The sequence below is a fragment of the Podarcis melisellensis genome (assembly GCF_964234715.1).
Source record: "Podarcis melisellensis genome assembly, chromosome: 9".
Taxonomy (NCBI): Eukaryota; Metazoa; Chordata; class Lepidosauria; order Squamata; family Lacertidae; genus Podarcis; species Podarcis melisellensis.
In genome coordinates this window covers 23,906,809-23,934,756 of record NC_138541.1, presented here as the reverse complement: position 1 = coordinate 23,934,756, position 27,948 = coordinate 23,906,809, and the positions used below count along the sequence as shown (strand labels likewise).

Genomic DNA, 27,948 nt, shown 5'->3' with positions numbered 1-27,948 from the left:
TTTTTTTGTACATTTTCTAGGGAGATCACAAATGGTGGTTCTTGCAGGTGAAAGGTTGCAGGTTCCTCAGGCACAGTTCATTTTCTACATGGTTGTCCATGTACTCAAAATTATTCAGGAGGAGAAAGCAGGTGAACAAACTCACAGATATGTGGAAAATAAATATACAAGATAAGGAGGTGATGGAGACAGCTGAAGAAAGGTCACTTTGATTGACATTGTAGTCCTTTACATTTCTATTCAGAAGTAAGTCCCCTTGAATTTAATGGAACTTACTCCCAGGATAGTGGGTATAGGATTGTACAGTAAAATGTTTTATTCTGCTGTGGACCAAACTTGTTAAGCTTACTGCTGGCTGACAGAGCCCTAGAGGAGGCATTTTAAAGGATTTATCTCTCTATCCATTTGCACAACATACCTCACCACAGAGGTGAGGATTAGCTAGCAAATATTTATATAGCACTCTGTGGAAATAAGTCTTCTTTCCAGCCAAGAATCCCTCAGACACCCTCCTTTTCTGCCTGCACAATTGTCCACAGTGATAAACAGCCCGGTTCTAAATACATTCACAGTCATGTTTGAATACAGTGGAATGCACTTCATAGTAAATATGCTTCAAATGGCAGCCAATGTTTAATTATTGCATTAGTGTATATGGGACAGATTCCCAAAATCCCCCAGGGGTTTGATTTTCAAGTGTTCAACATCCAAATTTAGAGACATGTTTTCAAAAGAATACAGCCTCGATTCAAGGTCAGATTTTTCAAAAGTGCTCGGAGCACAGTAGCTTCCTTTGTGTCACCCCTGGGCAGATTGTCAGAAATGTTTTGCGAGCCTGGGAGCTCTTTTGAATTCTAGCCCCAATTGTGGGTGCAAGTCTGTGAATGTAATTATCTGAGGGTGTTAACGAAACATCAACCCAAAGAAAAGGCCATTATTGTGCTGTTATGTATGAATATATGTATGGGGCTGACTTACGTTAAGGACATATAAATAAGCAGATAGAACTGAGAACTCATTTGAATAAACTTAAAACACATTGCTTTCATTTATAGAAAAAGCTTAAATGTTAATACTGAAGGGAAGCTGTTTTTCCATGAGGCATGTCCTTAAGGTTCTGTGGAACCCAAATCATACTGCATAAACAGCTTCCATCTGTTAACTCCAGACTATTTCTTCCAGCTGTGAAATTTGATCACTTCATCTGCTTTATGATGGACTAAGACAATCTGCAGCAATATTTAAAAAGTTGACATTCAAGCTTTTCTTTCTTTTTTTACAAAAACCAACCAACCAACCAAAACATTTTCCCTGCGTTTGTGAAGCCCCTTTGAATGTCAATTTCCATTACTATCGATTTAATCTCTGTAAATACTGTAATTTTTGATTTTCTTACAACACAAAACCCCACTCCAAAAGCCAGAGAGACCATTCTGAGCTAAAAGTCTTGACCTTGTAGAAATAAATAATCCAATCTTATTCTGAAAGTTAGTAAGGAAGACATATATTCAGAAGACAGTACATGATGTAAAACATCATTCTAGAATCCATATTGGTGAATTTGTCGAAATCTAAAGAGATCGCCACAATACATGTTGGTACATAGGAAATCAAGATGCTCAAATATTTACAAAAAGACTATTTAGGAAAGGGAAGTTTAGGAGAAAGAGAACTTAAACTGACTATTATTGATCCCTCTCCAATTAATCAAATAGCAGTAAATTAGTATAATACCCCAAATCTATGCAAATTTTATGCAAATCTGTGGCCTTTTCTGTGAGTGGTTTGAAGGGCTCAGTCAACATTCAGTACACAGGTCCAAGAAAACCCTGTTGGCACCTGCTGGTTATTGGACAGTGCATCTTTCATAACATAAATAAGTTTAGTTACCTCACCCTTGAATCGCATCCAACCTCCAAGAGACACTCAGGATTTGTTTTTGAACTTATAGTTGTGGTAGCAGCCTAATTGTACACAGCTCACCTCATGTAGCTACCTAGTTGTTCAGAAGGAAAAATAAAAGCCAGATGCATTATTTCATATATTGTGTTGCAAAATAACATTTTCTGGCTTGCAAGTCTAGCTTTCACGAACTCCTCCTTGTCGAGCACCAACAACTGCCTGGTGACTTTCCAACATCCTGTTCTGATTAATACCTTTCTATATCTGCTTCCCCTGCTGTTGCTTTCTCTCAGCTTTGCTGACTGAGATGCCCTAAGGGCATTGCACCTAACTGCCGACAATCAGCAAATAATAGCCTAAACTTTTCCACAAGTTTGCATTTACCCTGACATCAGCATTCATTTGATTTAACAATTTTATGTCCTTTTGGCTTCTGATTATCCTAGGGTCCAATTGGTTTGGATGGAAAGCTGGGAGGTGACTCCTCTTCCTCCCCTCCCCCCCAAAAAACAACTACTACTGAGCATTTCAATGTACTTTACTTTTTTCTTCCTATCTTAAATCACTTGTGAAGCTTGCATATTTTTGTCAACTTACAATTTACTATTTGTAGACAAAATTACGGAACTTTTATCAAATTGGCTTGCTTTAAGTACCTCTGTCTTTTTCTTTTTATATAACCAAATTCACTTGAGAGTAGCCATTCAAAAGATTTTTATAATTTATAAGGGGGTTGCTGTTTTTGTTTTAGATACTAACTTGTGTTTATAGTTTATGGGGGTGGTTATTGTTTTGATGTTTTTGTTTTAACTATTTACTTGTCTTTTATCCTGTAAACTGCTCAGAGATGAAGGGTGGTATATAAATCTAACAAATAAAATAAACATAAATAATATTTTATTATTATTATTACTGTATGTTAAATTGAAACACCACCTTTTATTCAAAATGCAGTTCATAATAGATACCAACAAACAGGATTTGGTATATTACTGCTCCCTGGCCTTGGATCCTAAATCTTTGGAAACCAGTGGCACTTCAGATGTTGTTAAACTGTAATTCCCACCACCTCTGATCATTGCCTGGGCTGCAGGTTTCATACAACATCTGGAGGTCCACAGTTTTCCCATCTCTGCTACAGCCCCTAACTTGGAGTTATCCATTATGAGATGCACGCAACCTCAAATAGTCAATTACATGGCAAATTATTGTATTTGTTTCCTATAGGTGCTATATGATATAGGAACTGAAATTTTATATATATTCAGTTAGTCAAAGGCTTTCTTCCTCAAGGAATTCAATATTCAGCCACATGTTAAAAGTCTAGTAAATGGAGTTATTCAGTGCCAGAATGTTTGTGGGACTGGGTCCTTCTGTGTAGAATTTTTTATATCAGTAAAAGGCAAAATACTGAAGTGATTTCCCCTTATTTGGTTGAATTTTTTTGTTATTCACCATGTGATGGGAATCAATGAAAATTTATGGAGCCTGTTGCGCAGGGGGGAAAAACACTTTCTAAAGAACACTTCAGAGAGATGTGCTGACACCAAAGGTGCATTTAACGTTCTCCCCCATTAATCAGATTGCAATCCTATTTTCAAACCTTCATCCTTTGAGTTATGGGTAAATGGGCTGCTATAGTCCACAAAAGTGGCAATATTAATAACTTAGAATATTGACTGTCAGATAGCTGCAGTCCTCTTAGTGGATGCCATGAGTACTGCTCAGACTTTCAGTGCTAGATCTACTAGGGTAAACTGGATATTCACCACATTTCTAACACTTCTGTGTGGATGATGCCATTTTGGCTATGTAGCGCATCAGGAATTGAGAGAATGATGATATGCCTGGATTCCTAGAATGTTTCCCATTTGACAACTTACCAGAAGATCAAATCTTTTTATTAGTAGAAGACTAACAGAGGAAAATAATTATTTGATCTTATGATGATTTGTATTCCAGGAACAGGAAATATGTCCAGTACTGTAGTGTCCACTTACAATAAGTCTGTAATGCTATTTTTAATAAAATGACTGCACAATTTTTAAAGCTATGTGCCACGTATAGCAGTATTGACTTGAAAATATCTTACCATATTCCATGTATTCTGAACCGAAGAAAGGGTTTTTCATATCCAAACTGGCCATGGGATGCTCTCTGCTCTCTGTTCATTGCAACTGTTTCATAGTGTTGCATGCCACCCCAATCTCTGAGTGTCCTAGACACTTAACCAGAATGAGGCCCAACAGAGACTGTTATGTCTTTATGATATATGGCTTATTCACACAAATATACAACCTGAGCCTGCAGTGGAGGGGTTAACAGCATCAGTACCCCAAAGGGGTCTTGCTTCTTCCATAGCTTCTTCAAACATTACTCCGACTCCCTCTCACTTCCAAGCTCACAACTTTTTCTTCTCCCTTCTAGCGCACATAACTCAATTTTCAACTGTAGCCTTCTGTCTTTCGAAGACACCCATTTGCCCTGTGGCACAGAGCCACTCCCTTTGTCACCTTAACAACCCATACTTAGCGGGCCATTACCAGGCTTGCCTAGCTATTCCAGCAATTGAATCCATGCTGGATCCAGGAATTAGAAAGGTTGGGGGTAGGCATTAGAAGAGTCTTGTCTTTCAGCCTACTCCCCCTCTAAACTTATAACAATAGCTATATTCTGGTCTCAGCAAAATGCCTTCTGAGCTCTTACAAAATTCTCTCTCTCTCTCTCTCCCTCCCACCTTTCCTAATGGAAACATTTACCGGTATATATTTTAATAATCTATGGTGTGGAAATCCAGGCATCTTTTTGTAGCACTGGGCATATATAATTTCTCTCTCGGCTGGGGTTGCAATGTGTATGTTTTTGAGGGATATCATGGTGCAAGAAAGTATAGAGCAGTATGCTTTCATGTAATTCTTTGGCCTGAGAAAATTAATAGAACATATATGAAAGTAATGAAAATTAACTATCAGTTTTTAAAAAATATCTAAAATTGATTGTGTGTTTCTACCTGCGTGTGTGCATGCAAAAGACACCCCTCTTCCATTTCCTCGTCTCTCTGTCTCTTAAGCAATGGAAATGTCTTAAAACAGAACATTGCACTTTGCTAAATTTGGATTTTACTGTCACTTATTAAATAATATAGCAACCATATAATGAGCTGTAAAAGATGAAGGGCTACTATTTTGTGCAACTATAGAATTTAAACTTCTGCATCTTTGTGTCTGCCTAATTCATCTTACTTGGCAAAGCTGCCATTTTGTCCTGGTGCAGCACTACAAGTCTGAGACCAGAAGCTGGATTTTGTCCCTGTCTCACAGTTATCAAAATGTTTGGCCAGCAGTTTGTGATTCTGTGCAAGACAGTAAAAACCCAGCGGGACTTTCAGAAGTCAGATTTAGTTTAAAGAAATTTCAATTGGTAAATGAAATTGGACTCCCAGTAAGAATTAAGGCTGCAACAATTCATGAATTAAAACAATACCCACAGTAGTGGGAATTCAGTTTGATAAAAGAATCCATTGTTGGTGGTTCTGTAGTTACACAAGAAATTTCTGGAGGCAAATTCAGAAAGCAAAAAATAATATGGTTAGAAACCATAGTATTATTGGTAACAATATTGATAGTGATTAAAAGGGGCTTTGTTCCATATGACCATAGATAAGTGAGGCAGCCCTGCAGGCAGCAAAGGGGTAGAGGGCATACAGAGCTATTTGACCCATGCAGATCATATTTTACTCCCTAAGCTAGCCCTCAGGTGCCATGGAAGACTACATCCCATCACCAGTTGTTGGTTTTTGTACATGGAATGGTGGAGGCTGCCATCTCATTGCCTCAGGCAGCAAAAATGTCTTGGAACAGCCCTGATTAAAACAGCCAGATTTAATTTATGTCAGATATTGGAGGACTCTGCAAATACCTAAATTAAGAGAATGGTATGTAGAATTAAGGGATACAGCTGTCTTAAGTAAACTAACATGAGCATTATGGATGAAATAGGGAGTGTGTAATGAAAGTATGTTTGAAATGGAAAGGGGCTGCTTTATACAAGAATGCGAGACCAAATTACGTAGTAGGGTATCTGATTCAACTGTTATAGATGTTTTTCCATTGTTTTTGTGTGTGTAACATAATACACAGTTTCTTTTATTGTAAGTTCCTTTAAAAAAAAAAAAGTTTAATAATTCTAGTGCATTATGAACAACACAAAGTTCTCCAGCAGAGGAAGTCTGCAATGCAGAACACTGACATGTATCCACATTATAGGCCTTGAATGCAAACAGGCATGTATGCATAAATACATACATAAACAGTATGGAGTCATTTGAGGATGGGTGGACATTCTATGAGCAGTTTTGCAAGTTTTTAATATTGCGGTATCCTATGGGTACAATTGAAGAGGTAGTGGGGCTGTTTAAAAATCTAGCAGAGTTAGCTTTATGCTTTGGGGTGGGAAAGGAGATCTGCTGGCTGACAAATCCATTGCTCTGCAGGCCAAGCGATGGACTGCAGCTTTTTATTTCTCTTTCTCTCTGTGACTTCTCATTGAAGGTGCCTTCACTTGACTTTCAAGTACCCCCACTATTTCTCCTTGCACATATGGCGCAAAAAAAGCTCGCCCCGTTTGGCACAGTCCATTCTCCCACTTGACACTCAGTAGAGCATTTTCAGTGGGGAGGCTGCTGTATGGTGGAGAAAAGCAGGGAAGTCAGCTTTCACCAGTTTCATTATTATTCACACTTAATTCTGGATCCAACCCTGTATTTATCAGATTCTTCATTTAGAGTCTCCTCTCAAGCAGTCTTACCAAAATCCATTATTAGCTAGTGACCCTACCTCAGGAGTATTGTGGTTTAAGGATTGTAGCATGCATGCAGTGGGAATCACAAGTAGCTGGAAATGGCTGTTTTTCTTCCAACTTTGTCTGTTGGACACATTAATTTTACATAAGTCATTAGCTCAAAATGGGCTCATTTTGAAAATAAAATTGCACAGCTTCTTCATCTCACATTATACACCAAATTTGCTTCTGGCTTGTACCTAACTAACTAGACGCTGTAAGAACTTAAGAAGCTTCTTAAATGAAATTCCTTCTTCAAATAATTCTGTCACTCCCATTACGGATCTGTTACTTTTAACTAATTCACTAATTGGCATTCTAACCAAGTGTCTTTAGGCTATGAGCTTTCAGCTGCGGAGTTTTTGTATTTATAGAGGCTGCATTTCACCTGATGCTCAATGACTTGTGGGTCTGGGGGGAGGGGTGGGGAGGAAACCAAGTTTAGACCTTTTCTAACTCCTTTCCTTTCCTTTGCAGGGTCAACCTGGTCCTCAAGTAAGTGTTAATTTTAAATTATTATGCATACTAGCAGAACTTACAGCAAAATGTAGCAGTGCATATTGTTCCTGTTGAGTCTGCCAGACAGCTGTGCCTTCTTTTACGATGTTCCTTCCCATTCTGCTCACCTCTGGCCTCCAACAGACACTGTGGCCTCTAAGTATGCTCAGTCTTCCCTATTTGGGGCAAGGGCTGCTTTGTGGGAGATGGATCTTTTTGTGGTGGGGGGGGGTGGGTTTCCTTGCAAGTTTCCTCTCCTCTTCCTTCTCAGTATAGCCCTGCATTGGCTACAAAGTTGCAGTAAGTCAGCCCCTGAGTTTGCTATTAGCTTATTACTTGTAATTTTAGTCTCATCACCATCGTCTTCCTTTATTGCAATAGCTATGGACCACATGGAACAAAAGTGATATTGCAAGTTTGGTCTGGTTAGTTTAAAATTGCTATCATTACACAATACAGTAGGCCACATATATTTCCCAGAAGAAACAACTGGGGGCCCCCATATGCTTGAGTTCTATCAGCTGTTTGACCAGATGGTGCTTTTAACAATGTATTACTAAATAAAGCAGGTCTCTTAACTATGGCTTGGAACTTTGTCGCAGAACTTTGAAGTTAGATAAAATATCTTAACAAATGTGTTGCGGGAGCTGGTTTGCATTAACTGCTTATTAATCACATGCTAATAATGCTGCTGTAATCCAGGAAGCCTTCAGTTACTTAGGATAACATTGGCCACTTTGATTAATTATATGCAAGCCCGGGACCCGATGTCTGCTTTGTTTAAGAATAGCCCAACTTGGAGCATAATTAAATAAATGTGAATTCATCCAAAAAGAGAGAGAACGTCCTGGGTCAGACATGTAAAAGAAAAGCACTGGGGAATAAATTGTATGGAAGTTACAGGGCAGGGGAGGGGGGTGTTGAGGGGTTACCAGAAGGAGAATGGAGGAGTAGCAGGCAGTGATCAAAACCACATCAGGCTTTTGTTAAAATAAAACTAAAGTTCTCGTATGAGGTTTGACTCACGTTAACAACTTTCTTGAAACATGGCTTTGGCTAGCAGAGTTTCCTTCACCAGCTAATAAATTTTGAGAACTGTAGCCACATTCAAGCACTTAGCGGGACTTATGCATTCCATTGGGTTCAGTAATGTTGTGTGGCTCACATAGAGGGCAAATGTTAGTCCACTATGATGACATAGTGGAGGCCCTTGAGTTCAGGTTTTTAATTATTACCATTTAAACACTTGTATGATTCTCTTTGAGAAAGGATATGTATTTGTTAACTATCCATGCCTACTTTGGGTTTTTCTTTTCTTTGAAACAAACAAATAAAAGGAACATGTTGGTTCTTTCATGCAACGGGCATCCTCTAACCTTAACAGAAGTATTCTAATGAACATAGGAATCCATGCAATGGGGTGAGCTCCCAATGCCCTGTCCCAGCTTCTGCCAAACTAGCAGTTCGAAAGCATGCCAGTGCAAATAGATACATAGATAGGTACTGCTGCGGCGGGAAGGTCAACAACGTTTCTGTGCACTCTGGCTTCTGTCACAGCATTCTGTTGCACCAGAAATGGTTTAGTCATGCTGGCCACATGACCTGGAAAGTTGTCTGTGGAGAAACGCTGGCTTCCTCAGCCTGGAGCAAGACGAGTGCCACACCCCATAGTCACCTTTGACTGGACTTAGCTGTCAGGGATCCTTACCTTTACCTTTTTCCTATGCTAGTAACACAAACATTCCAATGCCAGTGGAAATTCTCCACCTCCTCCTCATCATCATCTTCTTCTTCTTTAAATTTGTAGACTGCCCTTCAGTTGAAGATCGCAAGACAGTTAACAATGTAAAAATACAAAATGAGAACACAAAATATATAATAAAACAAAAACAAAGCAGCAACCCCCTCCCACAAGCATATTTGAAAGACCATATAAATGTTCCCTGCATCTGTTCTGGATGGTGTGACTGGTCTACATCAAAATATAGGAGTTTATCACATCTGCTAATCAGTTTCATATATCATGCAATTGATGTCATGCATTCATTGTAGTTTAAGTGTGCTCACCATATTCTACAAGGGAGCATATATTTATCCAGCTTTTAAAAGGGGCTGGGGCAGGGGTCAGCAAACGTTTTCAGCAGGGGGCCGGTCCACTGTCCTTCAGACCTTGTGGGGGGCCAGACTATATTTTGGGGGAAAAAATTAATAAATTCCTATGCCCCACAAATACCCAGAGATGCATTTTAAATAAAAGGACACATTCCACTCATGTAAAAACACGCTCATTCCTGAGCCGTCCGCAGGCCGGATTTAGAAGGTGATTGAGCCGGATCTGGCCCCCGGGCCTTAGTTTGCCTACCCATGGGGTAGGGTAACTGAGTTCTCTTCTTCCTCTGTCTCAGTGTGTATGTCTCTATGTCTCTCTCCCTCTGCCCCTAGTTGTGTCCAAAAGGAATATTATGATATAGGGCTGCAGAAATGCCCTCAACCCCACATTCAGCCTTACAGAGAGCAAATGAAGTGTTTGTAAGGCTATGGAGAAAGCCTGGAGAAATACCTGTCTAGTGGCTCCAGGTATTTGAGGGGTGGGAGTAGGAACCAAAATCCAATGACAGCAATAAAAATAATAAATGAACAATAATTGTGCATTGATTGTAGTTCTGGACCACAACCTTCCTTCCCTCTTCCCTGATGTACTGTGTGAGATAGACCAACTGATACAAGACAAATTCGTGTGCTATTATTTGTTGAAAACAGGGTAAGAGGATGGTAGAGCAGAAACGTAATTCTTCCACTGACCATTGTTTCTTTCCTAGTCTTGTTTTTATGGAGTGTTTCCTATATCTGTTCAACACATATAGAGAATGAAATGTGAACATGTAAAGGAAACTTCAGTGTCCATTTTCATCTTGAATATTTTTTGTTATACTGTTTCCCTGACAACTGTCCCTTTAAAGCAAAGCAACTTTACAATAAATAATTAAAACCATTGAATTGTAGTTCTGGATTTAGGCTTTTGTTTAGTTTTTCACTATTTTGGTACAATAAAATGGTATATGTATTTCAAACTATAATATTTTTCATGAAATCTCCTGTTTCTGTTAAACTGCTGGCAGTGAAAAAGCAAAACAGTACTGTGGAATTTTTGCCAAAGTCTTTAAATGATATGGTTTTTTTGTTTCTTGAAAAAGATTAGGTTTCTCTGTACGTACCTCCCCACCCCCTATCCCTTCATTTTTATGCTGAGGATACATTGTGAATGAATGGCATTTGAGCTTATTTAATGCAAATGCTTTATCCAAAAATTGTGTCAAAAAGCTTTAAGAATTTCCTTGTCCAGTATTTGAAATCGCCCAGTTTACCTCATCAAAACAGTTTCTGTACTAATTCACACAGCCATTGTTATTTCTGTGTTTTTATAACCACCTTGCCAATGAAATGAAATAATCTACATCAACGGAAGAAAAAATATGCAACAATAGAACAAAACATTAGCAATAATAAATATCAGCCTACCACAGTGAAAACGTTGTACAGCAAAATTCCCTCCATTCATAAACATAATTCAACACAATAAAGCAGAGGTGTCGGGAATTAAAATTTTGAAAACTTGACAACAGTGGAAACAGATAGATAGATAGATAGATAGATAGATAGATAGATAGATGATAGATAGATAGATTAGATAGATAGATAGATAGATAGATGATAGATAGATGATAGATAGATGATAGATAGATAGATTAGATAGATAGATTAGATAGATAGATGATAGATAGATAGATAGATAGATGATAGATGATAGATAGATAGATAGATAGATAGATAGATAGATAGAGATGATAGAACAATCTTATGCCACACCATTCACTTGTTGAACAGGATTTAATCACACCCAAACCTTGTGCACCAGCAGAACACAGCATTTCTGCTTGTGAAAGACCAATTCAAACCCTAGTGCAGCAATGTCCTTTTGCCATCATGAGGCTATTGCAGTGCAGTGGATAAAAATGGTTGCCATTGGGGTACAGAGGCGCAGGAGTAGCAGTTGTAGGGATCCTATGCTCCTAGCAATGGCCTAATTTTACACCTCTACGAAAAGTTGCAAGTGAAAACACTCCTGTAGAATCAGATGGCTCCATCCCTTCCTTGCAACTCCTACCACAGTGGAGAATTCCAGTTAACTCGGGAGCCAATTCCACAGCACACTACCAGAAGTACAGAAGCTGCAGCCAGAGACCACAGCTCCATTGCTCACATATTTCAAGATCTGTGACATGAGGGCACTCTGCCTTTATGCCTGTCCGGTATAACCTTGATGAAGGAGCACTTTGCACAAACAGCCCGCCAACCAGTCACCAGGGAGAATAAAAAACAAAAGCTGGGCAGCTGAATAACACATCATCTCAGAATCCTTACAGGCTTCCTGCCACAGGACTTCTGACCTCAGCACCCACCAGGGATCTCAGCTGCACTTCTGCAAGGATAAAGCACTTCACAGAGGTAAGCAAGACAGGAAAAATTATCAGATGGGGGAATCCATGCTTCAGTTTGTGACATCTACACCTCCTTCATCCCTGCCCCCAAATACCCCAAAAGAAGGAGATGCAGAGTGGGGTCACCAAACACACCAATGTGCAGTTCTGGAGAAAGTGTACATTAAGTATGCAGTCTTCTCTCACTGAACAGGGTAAGCTATGCAGAAAACAGAGTTTTCAATAATGGGGTCAGCAACCTCCTGAATTCAAATAAGATTCCAGCATGTACCAATGAAGGCAATGGGAAGCACAGTCAACTCAGTGAATGCAAAGCTCTCTGTTTTCCACTGTTACCACTGCTGGCCAAAAACATGTTTGTCTTTGCAGAATTGGAGTCAAGGAACATGAAACAAAAGAAATAGGCATCCATTGCCAAAACCATTATTTAATGGATGATTATTGTCTTGGTCAAATTGAGGTTGAGTTGAATGGTGTCGTGTCACTGATAGAAATCCTCTGTCAGCAGAATGAGGAGGGAATTCATTCTTGGCTATTTTCCCATGCCCTCTCCAATCTACTGCAGAGGGTTTGGGGACCTATTGGATAAGATTTAGAAAGTGAAGGAGACAGAGGGAATAGATGAAAAAGCCTTCCCTTTCTGTTCTGCCTTCTAATGGATTCCACCCACTATCTCTCCCAGCCAATGAAACACCCATATAAAGGACTGCCAGTGGAAAACTAGGTTGCAATGTGTGGGAGCAGAAAGCCCTTAATCAACCTTCCTCAGCTTGGGGTCCTCCAGATAACACTCCCATGAGCCCAAGCAGCATGGGCAATGGTCTGGAATGATCTAGTCCAACAACATCTGGAGGGTCACAGGTTGGCAGAGGCTGACCTGGATGATAGCACCCTCTCTCACTTCTTCATGCACCCCTCAATGAAAGTATTTTTTTATTTTTTATTTTTTGCAGCTGCTAGCCATTACTCACTATTATTCCTGTTTCTTATCCCTCTACAGGTACTATTCAGTGTGAAGGCAAAGATACTCATCACCTCCATGGCTATTCAGCAGCAATGGAGCCCAGTAGGAAGCTGGTTTTCCCTCTCTGTTGGTCAGAACTTAGAATCATAGAATTGTAGAGTTGGAAGGGACCCCAAGGGTCTTCTAGTCCAACCCCCTGGAGTGCAGGAATCTCAACTAAAGCATCCATGACAGATGGCCATCCAATCTCTGCTTAAAAACCTCCAATGAAGCAGAGTCCACCACCTCCCAAGGGAGACCGTTCCAATGCTGAACAGGTCTTACGGTCAGAAAGTTCTGGCACCATAACTGATGCTGTTGAATAAAAGATCGACTGTTTCAGCTAAGCCTTTGTTCTCATGATGATTAATGTCCATTTCTGCAGTTCAGGAAGGCTGAAACTTGGGAAGAGAGCTGTTGCTTCAGCAATAAACTAGGTCACACTGGGAGCTTATACAAGAGCTGGAGGCTCCACCTCTTCCTGGCTCTTGATAAGGCCTTGATCTGGACAGGTTCTTCCATGTGCTTCCTTCTCTTTTGGAGTAGTCTGACATTTATTATATTATTATTTATTAAATTTCTATACTCCATGCAGGAATCACAGGGTGGTTTGCAGTATAAAAGCACAAAAATACATACAGTAGTAACGAACAAACATGCAGGTAACTGATCACTTCAGCAGCTCTGAAATTCCTGCCTAGCTTACCATATTTTCTGCTTGTCTGAGAGCTGAACAAGAACACAGGCATCTGGTTTGGTGACCTCCAGTCCTGACACAGTAATGTCTGGATGCAACAGCCCTTCAGAATTTTTGTTGGGCAGGGATTTTTGGGTGTGGAAATCCTCTCTTTAAAGCTGAAGTGCAACAAACAGCAATTTGGGTTTTCCACAGTTTGCAGATTGCTCCAATTCTGTTTTAAAGAGCAGGTTTTCATAGGGACATCTCTGGAGCTTAAAACAAAAAAGAGCATTTGGACCTGAAGCTTTAACATGCAGGCTGTGCCTGGAATGCACAAAGGAAGGGGAAGTGTGGATAAGCCCTTAGTTTGCTTTTGCAAACATTTGTGGCAGATTGTATCATTTGGCACCATATAATGAAACAGAATAATACATATTATACTCAAACCATTGTGGTAATAGACTTTAGGAGTTTCTTGCCACATAAATGATATAATGTATATAAATATGTATGGAATGCCATGGTCTTCTGTACAGGACATTGGCATAATTTCTAGGGAAGGTTGAATCCCAGCATCTCACATTTATAAATTAAACCGTACTATATGGCATAGGTCCTTGAAATTCTCACAAGACTGGGGGATATACTTAACTTTCCAACAGAAACCAACTAGAGTTTCAAAATGCTTAACTTTAGCTGGAATGGACCCAGGATTTGTAGATTTACATTTCACTTATACTGTGTTTGAGGCTGCAACACAAGTAGGTGATAAATTTGCAGGCTTGTGAGCTTATGAGGGTGGGTGGAAAGAAAGGGATGACAGATCCTCAAGAGTAATTTTAAAACCACATATTCCTTTGAAAAGTTCATATTCTATAGGTGATATTTTGACAACCAAATACTGCAGACCATCATCTCAATTATTGGTATTTCCAATGAAAACAAATTGTAGCATGGACACGGGAAGTGGGGTAGGGGTGGGGGAATCCTACACTTTGGTTGCGTTTTATATTACCATCTCAGAAATTCTGTCCCTTGGGAAATATTTTACAAAGCTATTGCTTCATATCAATATTTTACTGCTACTATTGGCCTACAGACCAGTTATGACTTGGGGATACAATCCATCACCTCTTTTACAATCAAATTTTATGGTGGTATTTGTGGATATTGCAAGAGGAAACCATTTCTGGTTTTTGTTTTTTGTTTTTTAAAAAAAACATTCTTAAAAGAGTATAAAGTCATAGCAGAGTTCATAAGTGATATAAATGTTAACTTCAGGAAACAAAAATATGCTCTGAAGTAGGAGACTACACAAAGGGAAGTTGCTGCAGTTTGGTGCATAGGAGAATAATACATACTGTTTGTCTTAATACACTAAAATGCAAAAAAAAAGTAGTAGAAAAGTATATTGCTTGCAGAAAGACTACAAGCACAAGGCAGTGCTGAGTATAGTGTTATTTCTAGGATATTTTATTTTATTTATTTGTATACCACCCTTCATCCATCTTACCTAATGCCATTGAGTAAATTCAGGGCAAATGTTTCAAACCAGAGGAGATTTCTTGTGGCACTAGCATTATTTGGTCGTGCTAGTACATTAAGTATAGCTTTCCTATAGTCATAATCATATGGATACTGATGGCACTTTCCTGAGCATATGGAGAATGAATATCACCTGTTTAAAGCCCTCGTCAATAACTAATGACTCTTTTTCTTAACTGAACAAGGGCCATGGTGCCAGCAACACTGGCTCTTTCCACCTGCTCCCTTAGGAGCCAGGATATCAGTGTGGGCATGAGCAGAGAGTCTTCGCAAAGGCAAAAGTCTGAAATTCTGTTGCTGTGCATACTTTGAAGAGGAGGTTAAATTGAGCTTTAAAGTCAAGTGATTTCTATCTTGGGATAAATGAAAATAAGCTTAGAAACTTCTCTGTCACTAGTGTGATAGAACTTGATTGATATCTTCTCTTCTCAGTTAAACGAGTGTTGAAGTTGTTAAATCTTCATCTCTTTCTTTTTAATCCCCTTTCCAGTCCTTTCCAAATGCCCTTCTAGAAATGGTATGTGTATGAAATTAGCCTGATCTAATTCCTCTCTTTATGTATTGTTACAGATGCTCTCTCATCGCTTACTTAACCCAACCATTTTATCTTTGTTTCTTTGGTTGTTGTATCCGGATACAAACAATAGATAATAGAACATGGATGAAGAACATCTGACTTGTTGACTGTATGAGACCAGCGAGGGTTCCTAATTTGACCCATGAGGTTGTTTTCTCCACTCACCTGATTTCATGTGATGTCAGGTATAGGACAGATGTAGCCATGGCTGCAGAGAAACAACTCTGAGCCTTAGATTGTGCTTCCAATTGCTCCATTGCGAGTATGGCTTCAATTCAGTACCATTTAGATTTGTTTGGTTCTTCATCTGTAGAACAGGTTAACCACCCCTGGAATAGGGGTGAAAATTAAAACAGAATACTTGCTGGGTGTTCTGGATACCAGCAAAAGTCCCATAGACTCTATTTTGGAATTTCAGAAAAGAAAACTATAGGCAATATTGGGCAGTGTACCCAGACTTCCTTTGCTTGGAATCATGGGCCAATGGAATTCCACAATAATTTTGGCTACAGGTTTGTTAGTTGCTCTGGCAAGTCAGCTGCATTCTCATCTGAAGGCCTCCACGAGCGTTTTTCACATTGATCTAAATCTTCAAATAGCTTTGAGATATCCCAAGGATGCAAGTTTCTCTTAAGAATATCACAGCACTGCAAATGAGTGCTGTTATAGTAGGCAAGTACAAGCTCTATCTGATAGTATCATTTCGCCCCAAAGCCCCATTCCTTATGAATATTAGTATTTTTGTATCATTGAAAATCACTTCAGGCATTTTTCTTTTGGTGATTGCGATAGGAAGAAAGTAATTAGCTACATCACATTGTGTAGTTTCAGTCCCAATTGACTGGGATCTTCCACGAGACCTGTCCAAAAAGCATTGCCCTTGTTCTCAATTGTCTCTGAATTATTTATGCTTGGTAATGTCTAGTCCAATCTGGTTGGCTTTGTAGTGTCTTTGCCATCCTATCTACAGTGTTGTCAGCCTGTTCATTGTGTGATTCCTGGTTGGCTGGGATCACCCAAGCAGCAGCAAAACATTCTGACAATTTATTCTCACAATTCAGGGTTTTCTCAGGAACCCACCAACCACCATTACTTTCAGCATGGGCATTGAAAGAGGAGAGCCTTCAGTGCAAACTTTTTTTTTTTAGTAAAGGTTCCTCATGATCTGACTTGTAGATGTTGAATAAACAGAACCTAGTCACCAGGAGCTTATCTTAAAATCAGCGAGAACAATGAGATATTTAAAATAACAAGGGCTTATGTCTCAATATAGGCAGGAAATAATAAGGGTTCAGCTTTGGAAAAAGCAATCAATAAATACATCTGGAAAATTGCACAGAATCTTAAAATTAAAAACTGTGGAAAGAAACCTGGAAAACATTTGTGCAGCGAAACATTGATAGCAGATAGAGGGACAGTCTGGTAATTCAAAAGGATCCCACAATGGAGAAGGGAGCAATTATCATGCTGTATGGTACTCTCTTTCAACTCTACTTCGAGTTTTACTATCTATGTTCAGCTCTTAACATTTTGCATATGAGGAAAATCTGAGAGGCTGGCTCAGTGGCTGTATTGTATCTTCATGTGATCTATATATTTTTCAATATACCTTTTCAAGCTGCACTGGCTCCCGGTGGAGTACAGGGTCAGATTTAAGGTGCTGCTTTTGACCTTTAAAGCCCTTCACGGCCTAGGACCCTCATACCTACGGGACCGCCTCTCCTGGTATGCTCCACGGAGAGCCTCAAGGTCCATAAATAGCAACACCCTAGTAGTCCCGGGCCCTAAGGAAGTTAGATTGGCTTCAGCCAGAGCCAGGGCCTTTTCAACTCTGGCTCCAGCCTGGTGGAACGCTCTGCCTCATGAGACCAGGGCCCTGCAGGATCTGATTTCTTTCCGCAGGGCCTGTAAGACAGAGTTGTTCCGCCTGGCCTTTGGCTTGGAGCCAATTTGATTCCCTCCCTCCCTCTCTCTCTTTTTTCTTTTCCTTCTCCTCCTGCGATGAGGCTACATTTTAATATTTTAATGTTCCATTATTTTAATGTTGTATTTTATTTTTGTTTTTAAGTTGTAATCATTCATCTTGTTTTTATTATTGCTTGTAAGCCGCTCTGAGCCCAGCCTTGGCTGGGGAGGGCGGGGTATAGATAAAAAATTATTATTATTATTATTATTATTATTATTATTATTATTATTATTATTATATATTGTACTGGGTCTCATGAACTTACAACACAGCAAGCTTACAGCTGCGTGAGGGGCTGTACATGGAGGCAACCCACAGCCATTACTATGAAAAAGCAGTGAGTTTGCACTCGTCCTTAAATTTTCTAATCAAAGGTTCATTCCATCTTCTTTTTTAAAGTTTCTTAATTACCTTGTGAAGTTATGCAATCCAAATATTTGTATAGTTAACTTTAATACATTGTCCCTGCTTGATGAGCAATTACGTTCTCCAGTTTGTACGTGGACATAGATTTCTAGCTGAGACCTATCTGATGTTCAGTTGTATGGCACTAAAATCTATTTTGTTAATCATATTATTAATTAATTCCAAAATTACAAATCACACATGAACACTCCCTCCCCTTCCTTCCCCCTCTCTTTTTGGGGGCCTTTAACAAGGTTCAACTTGAGATTTGCCTGTGTTATCATTCCTAGATCCTTAGACGAGTATTCACTTTCTTCTCCTTTCTAACATGTAATACAGCGGTGCCTCGCAAGACGAAATTAATTCGTTCCACGAATTTTTTTGTCTAGCGAATTTTTCGTCTTGCGAAGCACAAAATCCCATAGGAATGCATTGAAAACCAATTAATCAGTTCCTATGGTCAAAAAAAGTCCAAACAAAGCCAAATTTGGTCCAACAAGAGTTTATTAAGTGATCTTTAAAGTCACACATACTGTAAAGAGCATTTCAAAATTCAAACCCAGAATTTTTTAAAAAAAACAGCAGTGACCCAATGGTCACAGAAAATCATAAAAATGCGGGGGGGGGGGACAAGCTTCCTGATTCTTGCAAACCCCTCCCCAACACCAAGTCCTTGAATTCCAAACACCCCAACCCAAAATCCAAACCCCCCAAAAAAAATGTTTTAAAAGCTTAACTTACCAAATGGCTGCAAAAGAAGTTTTGGAAAAGCTTCAAAAATCACCAAAGTCTTTAAAAACCTCAAAAAAGGCTACTATGTACACTGCGTTCTATGAGTTGCTCCTTGAAGTCAAGTCGCAACTGTATTAACGGTGTTAAGAAAAAGGAAACAAACTTGCAAGACGTTTTCATCTTGCGAAGCAAGCCCTTAGGGAAATTCGCCTTGCGAAGCAGCTCATAAAACGGAAAACCCTTTCGTCTAGCGAGTTTTCCGTCTTGCGAGGCATTCGTCTTGCGGGGCACCACTGTATTCAGTATTCCCATTTTACCAGTGCCATTTTTCAATTTGTATCCTAACCTCGAAAGCTTTTGCAATTCCTCCTATGAACTATCTTCCAGTTTAATATTGATACCATCAGCTCCTTCATCCAAGACATTCATTGAAATGCCATATTTCCATTAACATACACCCCTTTTATTTTAGCCTTTTCCAGCCAATAATTACATCTTCATCCTCCATATGTAAGCCACAATATATCTCCCCTTGTCACCTCAGAACTGGTTTCTCTAGCAAAAATGGAAAGCTGGTTGCAAGTCAGCACCTTATTTATCTGTTGTTTCTTCTAATGTTTTATTTCATATTATTTTCCCAACTTTTATGTTTGTAAAAGGAGGGTGTGTGTGTGTGTGTTTGTGTGTGTGTGTGTGTGTGTGTAAAAGTAATATACGTAGCTTATTATATCGTTTATTGGTTGTTTTATAACAACCTTAATCTCTTCTACCTTGAAGCTTTGGAGTATGTAAAGGTACATTTTTTTAAAAAAACAAAAATATAAGATAATTGAGTTAACATCTGATTAAAGCAGTTAAAATGTCACTGATGTCCAAGCTCTTTGGGAGCAATCCTGCATGCAAAGTGCACCTATATGGAATTTCCCCCTAGCTGCTAGTACAGCTCTTCCCCACTAGGCTTCCTTTGAGTCAGGTTGCATCACAGCCAGCATGTTCGACCACAAAGTCCTTCCATGGATCCCATTGGGAGCATCTTATCCTTCCTCAGGTTTCTTCCACCTTCTCTTAGGGCTAGCAATTACTCATTAGTGCCTAAGAATCTTGAGCTGCTAGGTGCCATTAGGGGATGCAGATGGAAGCTTCCCAACCAAGCTCCTAAAAGTTAGATGTCAAATAAAAAGGCACAATAGACCTTTGACATGGAGCAGTTCAATAACGGTAGGGAAGTCACTGGGAATGCTGCCTACCCTTTTTTGTGGCATTTTTACTTTTTGAAATACGGCAACCCTATCCGAATGTGTTGTATGTGCCTTTGTTTGGTGCACAGTTGGTAGATACAAGAAGCTTCATCTAGAAATGACACATGGATGTAGGTGTCAGGGCAGGAGTCAGGCGCAGGCCAGCAAGCAAGAAGCAGACTTCCCAGTAAGTCTTGCCCCTATCAGCTGCCAAGAATGATGGCAGGTCCCCACCTTCAATCCCTCTAAGGCTCATTCTTTGGGGGTTGTTTCCCAAGCAGTTTCAAACTGCATATGGGCATCTCTAATCTCTGTTCTGCTTTATCCATCACTCTTTGTGTCCTTAGAGACAAGGGTAGAGGGGAACTTGTCACATTAGGAGAGGCAGGCTCCCTGTATTCTTCTTCTCCCTGTATTGCCCCCTCTCCTCTGCTTCTGCCTCGGAGTCTGAATTGCTCCCTAGCACAGGTTCCTTCTGCTTACTAAGCCCTGTTGCTTCTGCCTCATCTGGTACCACCACCCCCTTCTCCTTCTGATCTCTCCCCTTTGTCCCACCACCAATCTCCGGACTCTGAGCCTTCCTCGTCTGAGGTTTCCCTTGGGGATTCTCTGACCGCTGCCTCTCACCACTCCTCATCACCTAGCCCATCCCTGGCAGTAGAAGGGACAATATATTTTATACTCCGCTCGAATCTTGCCTCTGTGCTGTGAATTTGAAGCCGGGAAGTGTATTTAACACTGGAGGGCCCTGTTTTGCATTTACACAATTGTAAACTCCCTTGTAGTTGAAACATTATTCCAGCATCCTGGCTCCCACCCAAATCACGCAGACTAGGGCTCCTGAAAGTAAGAAAGATATTATTATTCAGGCAAGTGCTGGTACAGATGCAGCAGCTGACAAATACCTCAGGAGTCACAATTCAAGATTTCAGGAGCAGGGAGAGAAGTTCAGAACTAGCCAGAAGCGACAAAGATGCAACAAGAAGTTTCCTGACCCACCCTACTGAGAATTTAAAGATTTTCATGGCCCACTCAGTTGCTAGACACTTGTGGGAATGTGGAGGTTGCATGCATGTGCTTTGTCAAGGTGGGTGGGTCTGCAAAGGTGGCATCTGGTTCTAGGCAATGATACTCCTGTTCAGCCTCAGCTGCCTCTTGCTCAGCCTTGCCTCCTCATCTGTTGAAAGCCCTCCCAGCCTCCAATGAGCAACTCTGCTTTGCAGGAAGGGCAGGGGGCAGAGTCAGCACCCCTGCTCCCTCCCCTCCAAGGCAGCTGAAGTCAGGGAGGAGGGGAGATTCCCTCACTCCAACCCAGGTTCCTACAATGCAGTCCTCCCCTCTCTTCCTCCTGAATCAGAACCTGCCAACCTAAGCCTGATCTCAACAGCACTGAAGGGCTCATGACAGTCTAAACAGAACTGATGTCGATCATCAGATCCGAAGGCGAATCTCCTTGCGCCACTGGGATGGGAACCAGAGAATTGGTGGCATGAATGCTCAGCTTTTCAAATTTAGGCTAAAATAATTAAATATTCTTTTGTGAACTCCAGCTTACCTACAGTGAGTAAGTGAAAGCATATGACGGTAAAAAAACCCCGTTAAGATCTCACAAAGGCTTTAATTGCTTCCACTTGCAGGAGGTGCTGTTTTCCTATGTTTAATTTTGCATTGTGTTAGGAAGTCGCATTCTTCCCTTATCCCGGCAATCTTAAAAGCCTTAAATTCCATTTGACTTGATCAGACATCTTTTTAAGCCTCCTCCTCCTCTTCTCTGCTCCTATTTTCCTTCCAGTTCTGGGCTGCTTTAATTGCTTCCATATGGTTGAGTCTTGTGATTAGCATCAAGCTTCCCGTGCCCAACAGGCTCCCTCAACGCAGCTCAGTCAAATATTCATACCTATTGAAGAAAATGCTCAGTAATAAAGATATCATCACAAGGATACCCTTAAAAAAGGGGGAAGCAATCTTTTTCCATGGCTGTGACCTGATAAGTGGGGCTGACTGAGAAATTCGGCAGCCTCTATTTGGCTCACTCTCCCCCCTGCCCATTTCCCCCCACTTCGCTTCATGGTCCCTTTAATCTTCAGTGCAGAATGAAAGGTGTGAAGTTATAAATCCGTTTATAGCTGTTGCTCACTTTCTAAGCTTAGCAGAGTTTGACATTGTAATAAACACTGGTCTTCTGTGGAAAGGTGGGACAGAGTACTTTGATAAAAAAAGTTTTTTTACATAGTCTCAACTTCTTCTATTATAAATTCTAAGGCAGACGTTTTATTCCTTTCAGACTGGTTGTATGTGTGGGGTTCATTCTCTCTCTCTTTCTCTCTCGTACAGCTTTGTGGCTGGTTGATTTATTGTTCTGCTTCCTGAATTTCAATGCAGTCATTTCTGGTGACTGCCATGAATATATATTAACAATAATACTATACCCTAGTCAATTGAACTTCCTCCTTCTATTGAATCCTATCAGCATACTTTCCAGTATCTGACAAAGGGAAATAGGTATATATGTTTAAGATTAAGTGAACAAGTGGTTTGTATAATGGCAGGGAGCAACCAAATGAGTTAACCCCTTCCACAGGGTCAAGTAACTGGGCCTGTCAAAGAACTTGGTGAGGTATTAACTTGTAAACAAGCTTCTTTTATTCACACACAACCCAATATCACTCTGACATTTAGCTATCAACCTAAAACAGGTGATTAAATGAAGATTGTGGTCCACTGGGTGGTTCCTAGCTGGCCGCCTATTGATTGCTGGTTGCTGAGATGTCTGAGGGAGGACCATAGCTCAGTGGCAGAACATCTGTTTTGTATGCAGAAGGTTCCAGGTTCAGGCCCCCAGTTAAGGCTGAGAATATATCCTGCCTGAAACCCTGGAGAGCTGCTGTCAGTGTAGACGATACTGAGCTAGATAGACCAGTGGGTCTGACTCAGTATAAAGCAACTCCATTGAAGTCTGTTTTGAAACTTCACAGGAGGCAGTGATGGCCACCAACTTAGATGGTTTTAAAATTTGATTTGGCAAATTGATGAAGGAGAGGTTTGTCAATGGCTCCTAGCCATGATGGCTATGTTCTACCTCCACAGTTGGAGGCAGCAATGCTTCTGAATATTTGTTGCTGGAAACCACAGGAAAGGAGGGTGCTCTTGTGTTGACATCCTGCTTTCTGGTCTCCTGCAGACATCTGGCTGGCCATTGTGAGAACAAGGATGCTGGGCCGGGTGGGTCATTGGCATGATCCAGCAGGCTGTTCTTATGTTCTTAGAGTTACTCAAGTGGAAGTAGAGGAAGCAGTACTGAGAGAGAGGAATGGAAGCTTTGCTGCAGAACCACCGTGAACTTTTAAGAGCATTTGCAGTTTTAATCCTTGGCATTCCGTAGCTTCTAGTCTAATGCTTTTCTTAAAACATAGCCAAATTCAATAAAGTCAAAACCACACCACTTAAGTTTCAGAGCTCTCATAACAGACAACAGAGAAAATAATATTCCAAGAAGCACAACAATGTGGTCATTCCACCCCCAAGACTTTCTGTATCACTTCTCATGATTCAGCACATTTCTCTGCTGATAAGTGTTTGTGGGACCACGATAAAGTTGGACCGTGAAACCAAATTGTTATGACAAGATGGCTACTTTTTTTGTGAGCAAAAGTGTGATGGAATTAAAACTAATGATTCTACTAGTTTTTGTTTCTAACCAGGTTAAACTGTTTTCCACTTTGCCCAGCTATACTCAGTATTTTTTATCACCAAAATAGGTGATAAAAAATATTTCAAACCTGTCTTGGGAGGTTGTGGACTCTCCTTCCTTGGAGGCTTTTAAACAAAAGTTTAAAACAAAAGAAGCCTCTACCACCTGATAGATGGTGACTTCCAAACTGCTTATAAGTCACACTTCAAAGCACTGTGCAGGGTTCCTTGCAATCCCTGTATGGTGCTTGGAAATCCTGACGATTATCACATGACCCCTCTCACACATCATATTTAGCCTGCAAGGGGTAAAATAATCAGATTAGGTTCCCCAACCCTAGTTTATGATACCTTTCATCCTTCAGTAATTACAATCTTGCAATCAATCAATCAATCAATCAATCAATCAAGACCAAAGAGGTTGTTTCTCAGAAAAGATCTTGCAAACATATCTGGAAGTTAAATGGAGTGGATATATCAAGTACATTTTTTCAGGTTTGGGGGAGGTATTTTTTCAGATAGGAAGCTGGACACAACATCTTAAAAAGCAGGAAATGGCAAAAACAGAATAGGGTTTTGCTTTTGTTTGTATTTCTATAGAACGAGGGATGTACCAGCATTGGAACTGTACAATGGCAAACTTATTCTTCAACGTCTGCATGGGCTCCAGGTGTGGATCTCTGGGAATTTACACCCTTTGGATGTTATTCAGAATGAAGTCACAGAATCATTGCTGTTACTTGTCCCATTGATTTATGTAGAGCTATATTGACCATAACAGCAATACAAATAGTGGCATTTGACTAAAAATGATATTTAGTAAGCCTTGCTGCCCTCTTAGAGTAGCCTTTGAGGAAATGAACACTCTTGGAAGGGGTTTGTTTCATCTCTTAGTTCAGGCTTTTCTGAACGAAGTTCTGAGATCGCTTTTACCAAAAGCTTTTGAAACAGATATTGTCTGATATATCCCTTGGACAGAGCAACTGTATCAGTTTCTAAAATAGCACCATTGTATGAGAATTTCCCTTACATTCCTGTTGTACTACCTTGTTATTTTAAGAATTTGCAGAAACAGAGAGACATGATAGCTTTTACTAAAGCCCAGTTAAATCTGATGCTCTCAGCTGTCTTAAGAAAGGTTCAGAAATATCCCATATTCTGAACGTACCTGTTCTTGTGGTTTAAACTGAGTTGAAGACCTCATACATGTGATTATATATTCATTGTTGTCTGGTCTGAGAAAATATCACTTGGGACAAATTTTGGTGAGAGATGTGGAGAGGTCTGACCATGCATCTGTAATTTATTTACTGGGTGGACAGGGTAAATATGCAACAGTGAAGACTGCACATTTTCTATCTGTAGTAACTGATAGGAGGAGAAAATGCTGAGGAGAAAAAGTGACAATGTTGCGTCTTGTCAGGGAAATTTCACACTTTAAGTATTTATATGTTATATAATTTTATTAAGATTTGCATACCTCCATTTCATTTTAACATTTGTTAAAGGAGGAACAACAATTTTTAAGGGGGCATGTTGTCATCTGCTAGGGAAATTTAATTTATATTACCCTATTAAATGTTTATTAAACGGCGTTTCCGTGTGCGGCTCTGGCTCGCCAGAGCAGCGATGTCACGCTGGCCACGTGACCCGGAAGTGTCTCCGGACAGCGCTGGCCCCTGGCCTCTTAAGTGAGATGGGCGCACAACCCCAGAGTCTGTCAAGACTGGCCCGTACGGGCAGGGGTACCTTTACCTTTACCTTTATATTAAATGTTTGGCTGATGACTAGATTTAAGACTCCTGAATCTGATCGACTTGATTGACATAACTTAGACAGCTCTGACATTACACCATTGAGAAAAAACTGAATTTTACTCAGAGTAAGCCTTTTGAAATGAATGGACCTAGCATAGTCGTGTTCATTAACTTCTTTGAGACTACTCTGTGTGAATCTTAGTGGAATTTATGGTTATTTGTTAGTGGCTCTATAACATTTCTGAGTTGGTCTGTAATGCTTCTGGCCTAGTTTGTGGTTCATTTGCAACTTAGGCTAAGCATCCTTCAGAGCCAGTTGAACAGACATAGCTGGTGGACCTTCAGGAAAGGCCTGAGAATATTGGGTGGAAGGGGGAATGGAGGGGCATGGATGGAGGCTGCTCATGCAAATTGTGCTCAGCTGTGGGTCAGGCTGTGACTTGAGAACTTCTCTGGAAATGTAAGGGAGAAGCAAAATCTTTTACTACTTTGAGCACTTCCATCGTATGCTCAGGTGATATATAGGTAAAGGTAAAGGGACCCCTGACAGTTAAGTCCAGTCGCGGATGACTCTGGGGTTGTGGCGCTCATCTCGCTTTACTGGCTGAGGGAGCCAGCGTACAGCTTCTGGGTCATGTGGCCAGCATGACTAAGCTGCTTCTGGCGAACTAGAGCAGTGCACGGAAACGCCGTTTACCTTCCCGCCAGAGTGGTACCTATTTATCTACTTACACTTTGATGTGCTTTCAAACTGCTAGGTTGGCAGGAGCAGGGACCGAGCAACGGGAGCTCACCCGTCACAGGGATTCAAACCACCGACCTTCTGATCAGCAAGCCCTAGGCTCTGTGGTTTAGACCACAGCGCCACCCACGTCCCTATATACCCAGGTGATATATAGGTGTGACTAAAACCATATATCCTACAGACACCACAGTCTCCACTCCTGGAGTCTCTCACTGCTCAGATATTGGGGTGGTACATAGCAGTATGTTAGGAATTATTTCTGGAAGTAGTAAGAATAGGACCAGTTCACATTCTAGTTAATTGTGAACTATTTATCTCAGCAGCAAATTGTATTCGACCACTCCATAGGAACATGGACAACACGCTGTGAGAATTACCTCTGAATTGTATCTTGCACATGTTAAAAGATGCTCTAATGGGGTATAGTTGCATACATGGTGTTTCTGCATCACACACACAGCTGATCACCTGTTTGAGGGAGGGGGGAACTGAATCCAGGCGCTTTCATTCCATTCTCTCCTCTCAACAGGTGATCAGTGCTGCCACAGATAAAATGGCCATATGTTCTATGGAGCAGATCCTTGCATGCATAAGTGTGAACACAAACCACTTCTGCACATGAGATTCTCTGGATTGCAGCCAGAATGTTTAAGGCAGAGGATGTGGGTTTTACATTTAAGGTACTCCTTTGAGTAAAATAAAAGCATAGCTCATGGAAATAACACAGTGTAAACAATATTGTATACCTGTTACTGAACAAGATGGAAGGGCAAAGTATTTTAACATGCATGAATGTTAACAGAAATAAAGTTACCTTAGCTATTGTTAAAAAATATTTTTGCCTCAAGTCCTTTTGCTGCCTCTTTAAAAACCTGCTTTGTGTTTGCACAATATTAATGGATTATCTGAAATATCTCTTACCTATAAAACAGAGAAATCATAATTTGCTATTGCATAGCTACCTGTAGGGTGACAAATTTCTGAGGAAATCCTATTCAGGGAATCTATCGATTATGAATAGTAGGTGGGCATCTTAACCTAGCAACCTAATAAAAAGGTGGTGGGTCATTTATACTGTGAACGTTTTTTGATTTTTATATCAAACATTCAAAGAAAGAATGAAAGAAAGAAAGAAGACGTATCAGATCCTGATCGCTACTGCCCTTAGCACATAGTGCTGAGGTTTACATGGCCATCTTGCATTGGACTGACTCCCCCTACGCAACCTCCACTGTGTTCACATGAACAGGGCCTATGGAAAGGGTCTGAACTGTTCCAGCTGAGGTTGATGTGAGTTGTAGTCTAAAACATCTGGAGGGAACCATGTTGGCAAAGGCTGTGTAATGTAAAATCAATATGGAAAGCCAAAGTCGAGAACTGAAGACCTGGACTTTGGTTTCTGTTTACTGGAAAAGTACAACAGTATAAACTCTGAAAAATTGGGGCAAATGGGCTGCATCCAAGAAGTATCAAACAACAACATTACCATTTTGCTTGTCAAGTACAGTTAAAATGATGATATGCTCTAAAGGGGAATAGCATCCAAGATTCTCAGGATGAAAGAGAATATCTTTGCTCACTGTGTTGCACCATGCCATCTCATTTAATAAGACTTCTTTGTACACAAAGGGAGTATTTCAGAATGAAAAGTTCCTTTGCCACACTGAAGGCAAAGTGTAAGCATTTATGGCAAATTCATAAAACCGAATCTCCATTAGGTACGTTTGCCAAGGCAGTTTATGGTCCAAGTGCACACATGCCACTGAGCATGGAGATTAGGGAAGATGAATACTCACAATGAAGTTAATAAAATCACTCAGAAGGTGTACATTGCTATTCTGCTATTCAGTTCTACTGTATTATTATTCCTTTT

The 27,948-nt window shown here is 40.3% G+C and overlaps 1 protein-coding gene across 1 annotated transcript in view; it reads left to right on the top strand.

The window, feature by feature from the left end:
• Positions 1-27,948, top strand: part of COL25A1 (collagen type XXV alpha 1 chain) — a 317,071-nt gene that overhangs the window by 156,180 nt on the left and 132,943 nt on the right. The window contains exon 5 of the mRNA XM_081925055.1: positions 7,219-7,236. Within this exon, the coding sequence (XP_081781181.1) occupies positions 7,219-7,236 (18 nt within the window). The remainder of the gene's footprint in view (positions 1-7,218; positions 7,237-27,948) is intronic.